Raw genomic sequence first — 11,139 nt, 5'->3', positions numbered from 1 at the left:
GCCCACTGGCTCAGCTGATTGGGTGTCAGAGTGGTCGTAAGATGTGGGTTGATGACGTCATAGAGGAGTGGGTGGCAGTTTGTCCTGTGTGGTTTAAACTCTTTGGAAATCTCAGCAGTGTTTCACCTAGTTTCTTTGTGGTTAGAGAGCAACCATCTCCAAAGCAACCACCGGTGCTGCCAAAATAAATGTTTCTTCTGGAGCCAACAGACAGTCATGTTATTGATGAAATATCAGACTGGGTGTATGTTGTTATTTTCAGTAATATCATTGTGTTCTGGATCGTTTTTTTTGAAAACCTATTAGGAGAAAGACAACCCCCCCCAGGTCGGAAAAACCATATAATCTCTTTCCCTTACCAAGTTTCAAATCAAACCCGATCCTAAGTTAGATCTACAGTGACTTTGTTTGGTTAAGGGCTAGTAGTTGATTTGGATCTACAGTGAATATGTTGGGGCTCGGGGCTAGTGGTTGCTTTTAGTGGTTGCTTTTGATCAACGGTACAGTGAATATGTTGGGGCTAGTGGTTGATTTCAGAGTGGTTTTAGCTTTAGTACATCCAAACAACACCCTGTTGTCACTGCTCAGTAATGTTAGAATGCTGTGTTGTCATCGAGCGTGGGGAGGGAGAGGGAGTAGAAGGTCTGATCTCAAGGCTGAGGGAGCTCCTCAGACAGGAATAAGGTCAGGGTCATCACCGTCATACAGGGAAGCAGTCAGGGTCATCAGTGTGACGCAGAGCGGTGGTCATGGTCATATGAGATAATGAAACACACACACACACACACACACACAGGAGAGTGACCTTCAAACAGTTAATTGTTGAATGATACACTATCCTAATGATGTTATCTTTATCCCCTCCTGGCGGTTTGTCTCGATGGATCTCAGTGTGCTGTATGAGATCCCTGTGGGAGTCGTTGTTGCGTCAGCTGTTGTTGCTGAGTTCTCCCAGTCTTAATGTGTCTGTTACTACGCTCTCCTTGGGCTCAAAGGACTTATGGCCTTGGTTGGGCTAAGGCGGGTGTTCCCGAACCTTTTTGTCTTGCAACCCCAAAGTGACATCAATCTTTTCCTGTGACCCCAAAAACTTGATTGCGGGCTATGTCAACACATATCAATAGCGTCCAAGTCTAAATTGGTTGGATTTGAACCCCAAAACACTGAAGTATAGGCTGCAGGTGCAATGCACAGACAATGTTTGTCTTCATACGAAATACAAATGTTTGTGTCTTATTTACCAAATCATAGAGGTTAGTTTGATCTTCTCAGGGGACCTAACATGGGGTCCCGACCCCAAGTATGGGAACTGCTGGCCTAAGGGACTGTGCCTCCTGCCAGCAGACACTGGTACTGCATCTGAGATGACTTCCTCACACTTGAGGCCAGGAGAGGAGGTTGAGCCATAGAAATGGAGTGAGTAGAACAGACATGCCCATTCAAATCAACATTCCATGGTGGGTGTACAGAGCTTCAGTTGAGCCAGGATCTTTCTGGAGATCATTTGACCCCTTGAGGCGTCTTGTTTGGACCTCCAGAAAGGCCTGCAACCGGAATCCCTGATCTGATGAGAAAATCCTCTCGTATTCCAAGCAGAGCACGTCTGCCGAGCTGTCAGTGATGGTGTACGTATGGGACACGTCTGCCGAGCTGTCAGTGATGGTGTACGTCTGGGACATCGGTTCACCATCCATTTTCTTCCTGTTGCGTCGTTGGAGGATGCAGTTTTCCCCGCCCCCAACTCTATGGAGGATATCCAACAAGACAACATTGTTGACAGCGGCGTCTGTCTGCTGGAAGCCTATGAGTGTCCGGCCCTTTTAGACGTATCGTTCAATCACACAGATGGATGTGTTCTGGGTCACAGGGGTCATGGCTGCTGCTGGGGCATTCGAACGCCCTCTGCACTCCCGCTGTGACAACATCTGTGACTGAGCTGAGGGAAGTAAGGGCTTCTCATACAAAGAGCCTTTCTAAGCAGTCCAGGGATGAAGGCAGACATTAGCCTCTTGTTTGGATTGACTCCACCAATGGGGCGGGAGAATGAAATAAACGTTTTTTTGTGTGTCACACAGGCCTTTTGGGCTCGTCTTAACATGAGCATCTTAAAAATAATACGGCTACCTGGGTCCATGTATGCTTTTCTGCAGGTAACTCAAGTCCCATGGATTGCATCTTCATAACCAGAAATTCCTTCATGAGCAAACATCCGCCATGTTTTTTGCTTTGTTACACAGGTGAAATAGTTAAGCGAACATGGTTCTCCTGAAGTACGACCCCAGACCTCCCTCTAAAGAATGCAAAGGGCAAAGGTTGCATTGTTCAGTAGACTCTGGAATCTGGCATCTGGAACATCTTAAACAGGCGGACGGGGGGGTTTTAAACAGGCGGACGGGGGGGGGGGTGAACTTCCATCAGTCTGCCTTGGTTACAAAACACTGATAATAAATGAATCTACAGAGGAACTGGTTGGTCTTGCAGAACCCTTTGCCCTGTGCTCTATCTGCAGTAGTCAAGGAATTCTACGAGATGACAAATGTTTTAGAAGCCTCAGAGGAAAGCCTGGTCAACGTTTTCATCAAAACGCGCTTCCTATTGTCGTGTAATGACTTAAGATTTCAGTATTTTATTTATTTGTATTTCTTTGACTTCTAGACAATAACCCACATAATGTGTCCCCAGTGTTAGAAATATGGTGGGATTGACTGACACGTGCACATGAGCACACCAACAAATGCGTACTAGTATGTGTACAAAATGTCCCCAAGGGTTGAATAAATTAAGTGTGTGTGCTGCTGCTGGAACAGTGTCAGCCATTTTAGGGCTGGCGTTTCACGCAGAGCTGGTCACACTGGTATATCAGGTCACGCTGTAACAGCATTGCCACATTCTACACCACAGGTGTCTTGTAAGAACCTGCGGCACACACTACTCCCCCACCCCCCATGCTAGAAGGCAGTTTCCATGGAAGAGTACTTGCAGTTATGAAATGTAATTTTTCATGTGTCTTGGCTTTGTCATGCCCCCCCCCCCGCCCACAGTTTTTGCGCAAAGTTAAGTCTTGCTGTTCTGTTCTGGCCATGCTCTGGTGTCTGTAGGGCTTTCCTGTCAAACAGCAGATATGATGTCATACTACAGAAGGTAGTCTCTCTGTCCAGCCTCACTCATAATAGATGTCCATGCCTGTGTGTTCAGGGCAATGTGTTCAGTTGTTAGCGTTACGTTGTCTCAATAAAGTTGTCTGAAAATGCAACATTCTCTCTGTCTGTCCCTCGCTCTCTCTCTCTGTCTCTCTCTCTCTCTTTCTGTCTCTCTCTCTCTCCCTCCCTCCCTCTCTCTCTGTCTCTCTGTCTCTCTGTCCCCCCCCCCCCCAGGGTAGCAGCTCTGGGTCTGGCTGCGGGTGTTCTGCTGGTCCTGCTGCTGTTCTGTCTGTACCGGGTCCTCTGTCCCCGCAACTACGGCCAGAACGGGGTTTCCCACGGGCGGCGTCGCCGTGGAGACCTGCCGTGCGATGACTATGGCTATTCGCCGCCCATCAGCGAGATCTCCCCCCTTCTGCTGCGTGGACACAGCATGGTAAGCTAGCGTGTTTTGGTGTAAGCCACACACACACACACACACACACACACACTGACACACGCACATACACACACACTGACACACACACTCACCCTAGAATACATGCAGGCACACACACACACACTCTGACAGTCACTCACTGAATTCATGAATTCATGAAGTGAATTCAGTGTTTTATCAGTACTTTTTGCGCATTTTGACATGAATGAACGCAAGTCAGGTTTTGATGCAATCCAGCGCCACACTGTTTTAAAAATCCTGGGGTGAACCCTGGAAATGTAGTTGTTGATTGCTCCTACCATTACTTCTATGTACTGATCACTCACTCACCTTCCCCCACTCTCTCTGTTTCTCTCACTAGGACATTGAGTGTCTAGCCAGCGACGGCATGCTGTTAGCTAGTTGTTGTCTGGCTGGGCAGATCCGTGTGTGGGATGCCCAAACTGGAGACTGCCTAACTGTCATTCCTAAGCATGGGTAAGAGACACACTCCACACACACACACACTCTACACACACACACTCTACACACACTCTACACACTCTCTACACACACACTCTACACACACACACTCACACACACACACACATTACATTGGCTTCTTGGGAACAGGAAGCGACCATGGTATTGATCAGTTGATTGAAGTCTGGCCATGGTAAACCCCTTGTGAATAATTAACTAAAGAGTCATTGGAGAATAGATTTCCGAGGGAGCGCTGAGTATACTTGGACAATGAAGAGGCTGTCTTCAGTAAAGACCACCTTGTAGATATTAACAGTCTCTGAGTGTCCTTCTCTGACAGCATTGTTCTCTCAGTGTCTCTGTGCTTCAACTCACCAACTGCCAAAGTATTCCGGAACTCTCACCACCTAGAATGCCAAGTGTTCTCTGTGGTGTTTTACCTAGCAACAACACTCTGATTGGCTACAAAATGAAGCATCGTCATTTATGCATTTTTGGTGAATAATAAAGTCACCCTTTGTACTATAATGTTGACAATCTGGGCGACTTTATTCACCCTCGGCACTAAATGAGTTAAACATAAACATTAGTGTTCTATAACAGGCCAAACCCCCCCTCCCCCCCAAGATATGGCTTTCTCTTTCAGGACACTAAACTTTCTCTCCCTCTCTCTCTGCTCTTCCCCTTTCTCCCCCCCCCCCCCCCCCCCCATGTCCTTTCTTCCTCGTCTCTCTCCTTCAGGTTGCGACGGAGCAGCAGTAGCAGTGGCTGCTGGGAGCAGCGTGACGGCTGGGACGCGTCGGGCCTGGCGGAACCCGAGAACCTGGGGACGGAGGGTCGGGACGCCTCGGTGGGCGGGAACGCAGGCGACGCGCCCGAGGACGAGAGGTACCCCCTGCGCAGACGCACCGCCCCCTCCCGGCCGGCCCTCTTCAACGACCAGCCCGACCTCACCCCTCTCATCGACACCAACTTCGCCTCCCAGCCCCCCTCCCACCTCCTCACGCCGCTGAGGGCCGGGTTCGACTTCGGGGGGCTGGTGGAGAGGGCCTACCTAGAACACGAGCCCCCCTCCCCATCCACCTACCCCTCCTCCTCTTCCTCCTCTCCCCCTTCGGGGGCCCCGCCCCAGAGGAGACGCAGCCTGGGGGACATCACGGCCCCCCAGCTCCAGGAGAGGCCCTCCCCGTCGGGGCGCGGAGCCCCAGACTGGGACAGCTCTGTGTGGGCCATGGAGCTGAGGGGGAACCTCATAGCAGCCGGGAGGAGCAGCGGCAAGCTGGAGGTGAGATTTGAACGGTCTAATCTAGAAAGCAAGGCCCTAACCCTACCCCTTCTACCCCCTTTGGACAATTCTTGTAGATTAGAAAGGATCGGATAATATGAATGAATATGAATTATGTCAGCAATATGGTTAAGATCTCTGGTATGGTAATAACCCTCTGGCTAGGTGCTGTGCCCTGTATTGTGCTTACACCTGGGGGGGGGGTTATGTTTGCGTTTATACCGATGTTTGCACATATGTGGATAGCTCTGGGATGCAGTCGAGGGGTCTTTACGATGCAGTAATGAAGATGGAGTGTCTGGGATCACAGCCCTCGCCTTCCTCAACAACAGGTACAATTCACACACACACACACACACACTCTCACACACACACTCACTCTCTCTCACACTCACTCACTCACTCTTTTGGTATACAAGTATATTACCATCTTGAGCTAAATTTCACATCGCTTAATTTTCTTATGATCACAGGCATATTGTACAGTGTGTGTGTGTGTGTGTGTGTCTTCTGCTGTAGGATTGTGGCGGCCCGGTTGAACGGTTCTCTAGACTTCTTCACTGTTGACATCAACAAGCCTCTGGGTTTACTGCAGTACAGAGGTCAGTCTGAGACAAATTAAACGGTTTTCTATTTTGTCCTCAGGAGTCTGTGTGTCCTTTATAAAATGTTTTGGTATTTATGAAATATATGTACAGTGTCATCAGTAAGTATTCTACCCCTACACTTTCACATGTTGTTGTCTTGCAACCTGTAAGAATACATAAGTATTTTCACTTTGATATTTATAGGGTATTTTGTGTAGATTAGTGACCACAAAAAGAAATTGATTTAATCTATTTTAAAGTCAGGTTGTAACACAACAAAATATGGAAAAAGTCCAGGGGGGTGAATACTTACTGAAGGCCCTGTATATGTCTGAAATGAGAGTGTTGTGTGAATGAATGAATGTGTGAGTGAATGAATGAATGAAAGAAAACCTTTATTGCCCTGAACAATGACACCTCAAAACACAATGCCTCCAGTGACTCTAACGAGGGCCTTCTGTCTCAGGCCCCCCCGGGCGTGGCAGCATGCCCCCCTCGCCGTGCTACAGCAGCGAGGACGTGATCAGCTGTCAGCTGACCCGGTCGGTGCAGTGTGCCCACCAGAAGCCCATCACCGTCCTCCGGGCCGCGGCTGGCAGGGTGGTCACGGGCAGCCAGGACCACACAGTCAGGGTGAGACACGTGCACCATGCACCAACTGGGGTTTGATACCATGCAGCATGCACCAACTGTGATTACCAAAATGTTTGTGTATAGCAGTTAGTGTACTCCATGTATACTCTCTCTCTCTCTCTCTCTCTCTCTCTCTCTCTCTCTCTCTCTCTCTCTCATTTCTTGTCCCTGTCTCAGGTGTATCGTCTGGAAGACTCCTGCTGTCTCTTCACTCTCCAAGGCCACTCCGGGGGAATCACAGCCATCTACATTGACCAGGTGAGCCTACGTCAGGTTGTAACTAACCCTAACCCTCTCCAAGGCCACTCCGGGGGAATCACAGCCATCTACATTGACCAGGTGAGCCTACGTCAGGTTGTAACTAACCCTAACCCTCTCCAAGGCCACTCCGGGGAATCACAGCCATCTACATTGACCAGGTTAGCCTACGGCCCTCAGAGTAGTCACATGACTGATCTGGCTGAATTCCAAACAGAATCCCTGCACCCTTTTTCTCTTCCCTTGATGAACCAGTGTGTGTGTGCACGCGTGTTTCCGTGTGTGCGCGTGCGGGCGGGCGAGTGTGTGTGTGTGCGTGTGCCCGCCCGCCCGCCCTAGAAATCAGTACCAAAGTCCAATACAAACATTGTAACGCTGTGGTGTCTCTGGAGCAGACCATGGTGCTGGCCAGCGGGGGGCAGGATGGAGCCATCTGTCTGTGGGACGTGCTGACGGGCAGCCGTGTGAGCCACGTGTACGGTCACCGGGGCGACGTGACCTCGCTGGTGTGCACCACGTCATGCGTGATCAGCAGCGGCCTGGACGACCTCATCTGCATCTGGGACCGCAGCACATGCATCAAGCTGTACTCCATCCAGCAGGTGGGTGTTAAAGGGACACTGACGTGGGGTTTTTGTTGCCGTTGGTCGTCACCAGTCCACCGTAAGCGTATGGTATCCCAAAATATAGTTGTTTTGTGCATACGAGCCCCGTAGATGAATGACAACGAAGGGGCGTTTTAACACATGTGTGGGTGTGATGCATCAAGGTCAACCTCTTACAACAGCTTTGTTTTTGAGGGGAAATTGTCAATTTACTCATTCAATTCAATCTTCCACCACTCTCTATCGAATCATCCCCTAACCCACACTTCTCGTCCCTTATCTTCCACCCCACCCCCCTTCTTCATATTCCCCCAATCTATGAACCTAACCCCTCCCCTCCCCTCTCCAGGAGGTGGGCTGTGGGGCCAGTCTGGGCGTCATCTCCGAGTCCCTCCTGGTCACAGGGGGCCAGGGCTGCGTCTCCTTCTGGGACCTGAACTTTGGCGACCTGCTCCAGACGGTGTACCTGGGCCAGAGCAGCGACGGCCAGGGGGTCCGCCAGCTCCTGGTCCTGGACAACGCCGCCATCGTCTGCGACTTTGGCAGCGAGCTCAGCCTGGTCTACGTGCCCTCCGTGCTGGAGAAGCTGGACTGAGAGAGCGCCATCTGGTGGCTCGGAGGAGATAGATGTCAATTATAAGCACTGACGATGCTGATGCAAAATGCACTCGATGTGACTTTTCTTTTTTTTGCCCTTTCTGTACTCTACGCTGCAGTTTTTTTTGTGTGTGTGAGTGAGTGAATGAAAACAGATGTGATTGGCCCATTCCATTTGCGAAGAAGGCTGTTTCTATAGCAATTTCTTTTAAAAAATGTTTAAACCTCTAGCCTGGATGAATAGACAGACAGACGGACGAGTGGAGGATGAGGACTTGATCTGCTTTGAGGGTCTGTCTGATCCCAAGTACTGTATGACCCTTGACCTTTCCTTTGCTCAGGGGGAGGGGTTTGTGTCCGATGACTTTGCGTTGGATGACGTGGGGTACAGACAGCTTGCGCTTTTTTAGACAATTTTCTGGCCCTGCCCTCTATGCTGCTGTTATGGGTTGGGCTTCTTGATGACCTGCCCATCTGGCCAGCCAATCAGTCTAGCGTGGCTATGGCAGGCTCAAGGGGTCCCTGGGCTAAGCTAAGCGTGTGTGTGTGTGTGTGTGTGCGCGTGTTTTTCGTCTTTGGATATAAAAAAAAAAAAGTACCCTTTTTATGGTCAAACACTGCTGACAAACATCCATGATTGTGTTTGAGTGTGTGTGTTTGTGTGAATGTGTGTGTGTTTGAGTGAGTGTGTGTGTTTGCGTGAGTGTGTGTGTGTGTGTGTGTGATAGAGGGAGAATTGGATACGATTACTGTAATAAACTAAACCTCCAGAGGGGGTTGTTTTTATATGTTTAAATCTATTATTTATTAGTGATACATTTTTAAATAACAATTTGTTTGAGAATTGCTAATTTTGGCTCTTACATGATAATACAATGTGGAGATGATGTCATAAATGTAAGATGATTTTTTTTTTTTTTTTAAAAACATTGGTTATGATACGATATTAATATTTGTAATATGACTTTTTTGAACTGAAAACAGTGAGGTGTTTTGTTTAATTAATTGGGGATGGTGAGGGGAGGGAGTCCTTCCTTTTACCCCAGCCCCGGGGTAGAGATACTCCAGTTTTGGGGTTACCGTTGCTGTAAGAGACTTCTGGTCCACAAGAGCCCCTATAACTTCTATAACCTCTGTAGGGTCGCCTCCATATTCAAACGTTTCTGCTTGATTTTGGATTTGCATTTTAAGTAGCGGTAGCTCTGTGCAGACAGTTGAGTTTACATGGGCTCCACTCTTTCCCTGTTCACTGTTCCCCCTGGACACACTTGTCAGACATTACTGAAGACTTTACTGTTCAATTGTAAAGTTTTGTATTGATGAGGCGAAAGGTGCCTTTTATTAAGAAGGTTTACCGTGTTTTTTTTTTTGGGGGGGGGGGGTTTGTTTGTTTTATAACAAAAAAAGCTCGACAAGTAACCGGTGTTACCTTTGCTTTATCGAATGTGATACAGACCCAAAGTGACAGTTGTGTGTGTTGGTCTTCTGCTTACGTCTTTCGTTATCTTCATTATCCTTGCTACCAGATTTCTTTCTGTAAGTTTTGTCTTTCTGTTTCTATTTTCGCCGTCTCTCTTGTGAGTTTGTGAGAATGCGGTCAGACACAAAAGGAAGGCATAGCTATCACCTAGATAGTAGCAAGGTAGGGGGGGGGGTGTTTGATTAGGATTGTACCCCCCAGGGTCCCTCTTTGGACCCTCTATTGGACGCTCTAGTGTCCCCGGAGAAGACCCACATCTGCCCCCCCCACCCCCCCCCGTTTAATAACATCTGCCCCCCCCACCCCCCCCGTTTAATAGGCCCTTTCTCTAACACACACGTCCTGAGAGAATGTAGCACTGTGGAGAGATATGTAAACAAACACACGTTCACCGGTACAACAACACAGAGAGAATGTACAGGCCGTGACCTTGGATTCTACCCAGCTACTCACAACAGACGCCCCCACAGCAGAATGTAGATCCGCGAGAGCCCGGAAGAGCAAACCAACCCACTCAACGCTTCAGCCTGCAGATATCATACAGTAATTGAACACTAACTCGTGCACTAACTCTTAACCCTCTTCAAATGCACATGCTCCCACACGCCAGGCACACAGAGACGGCCACATGCTCCCACACGCCAGGCACACAGAGACGGCCACATGTACCAGACGGCCACATGTACTATATGTGTTGCATACATGCTGAAAATACACCAGTTTGATGTCTAGAAACGCACACATCACGTGAAGGCAGGGGTGCACAGTTCCTGTCGTTTAAGGGTTGTCGTGTCTGTCGGTTATTTTTGAATCTCAGTGACATGGATTTATCAGTTTAGCAAACGAGAGAGAACACCATTAGCTGCTTCGTTTGAGTTGTGCACCTCTGCGCTATTTTAACGGTTCTAATTTATTAGCTTTGTGGATGTAAATAATAGGTGAGAAAGCTTTAGAGGAGGAATACAAATTGTGTAGCTGAAGTTTTTTTAATTTTTAGTTTTTTTTAACTTTTTTCCCCTCTTGTTTTGGCAATGTGAATTTCATTTATTGGAGTGGGAGTGGGAGTGGGGGGGGGGGGGATTGGTTGGTAATTTATGGCTTGAATATTTGGTCTCTGAGGAATGTTGTTATGTAGAACATCAGCAGTGGACTAATCTACTGTATACCAATCAAGCTACATAGCCTTTATCGGGCAATGAAGATGATGGTTCTGGCCCAATCATCTTAAAAGCCTGTTTTAACACGAGTTTTCCTCCATACTGCTTCATACGTTCCAGCCTCCACCCTGCTGTATGGGTGGTAATGGAGATGAGGAGGGTATTTATAGGATTTGGACATGACCCTTATCCCTGTGACCCTTTTCCATTGGTCCTTACAGAGAACAGGAGGGAGGGGCAGAGAAAATGAGGGTTTAATATTGTTTTTATGAAACGATTGGCTTGTCCTGCCTCCCTCACCTTGAACCTCCTTCCTTCATCGCTGGCTACACCGGTGTACGCAGGCTGTAGTGGAGGTTACTAATGTTCTGTACTATTTTCCTATTTTTAACACAGGAGCAAAACTTTGTACTAATTTCCAAATAAAGAGGCTTTGATACCTTGACACATGGTCTGCTGGTTTCCTTACTTACGATGTTGTGTGTTACAAAGACAG

General features: G+C 48.3%; 1 protein-coding gene across 3 annotated transcripts in view; it reads left to right on the top strand.

Annotated features, from left to right (window-relative positions):
- Positions 1-11,088, top strand: part of scap (SREBF chaperone) — a 30,034-nt gene extending 18,946 nt beyond the window's left edge. For 2 of the 3 annotated variants that reach the window (XM_083679696.1, XM_083679695.1), the window contains exons 15-23: positions 3,375-3,576; positions 3,941-4,056; positions 4,783-5,326; positions 5,573-5,658; positions 5,846-5,928; positions 6,380-6,546; positions 6,724-6,804; positions 7,200-7,406; positions 7,759-11,088. In XM_083679696.1, the coding sequence (XP_083535822.1) occupies positions 3,375-3,576; positions 3,941-4,056; positions 4,783-5,326; positions 5,573-5,658; positions 5,846-5,928; positions 6,380-6,546; positions 6,724-6,804; positions 7,200-7,406; positions 7,759-8,004 (1,732 nt within the window). In that variant the 3' untranslated portion in view covers positions 8,005-11,088. The remainder of the gene's footprint in view (positions 1-3,374; positions 3,577-3,940; positions 4,057-4,782; positions 5,327-5,572; positions 5,659-5,845; positions 5,929-6,379; positions 6,547-6,723; positions 6,805-7,199; positions 7,407-7,758) is intronic. The other variant, XR_014554473.1, reaches the window with a different exon arrangement.
- Positions 11,089-11,139: the final 51 nt, after the last annotated feature.

Source organism: Argentina silus (genome assembly GCF_951799395.1).
Source record: "Argentina silus genome assembly, chromosome: 10".
In the NCBI taxonomy this organism is placed as follows: Eukaryota; Metazoa; Chordata; class Actinopteri; order Argentiniformes; family Argentinidae; genus Argentina; species Argentina silus.
Note: the sequence above shows the minus strand (reverse complement) of the source record. Positions and strands in the feature narration are given on the sequence as shown.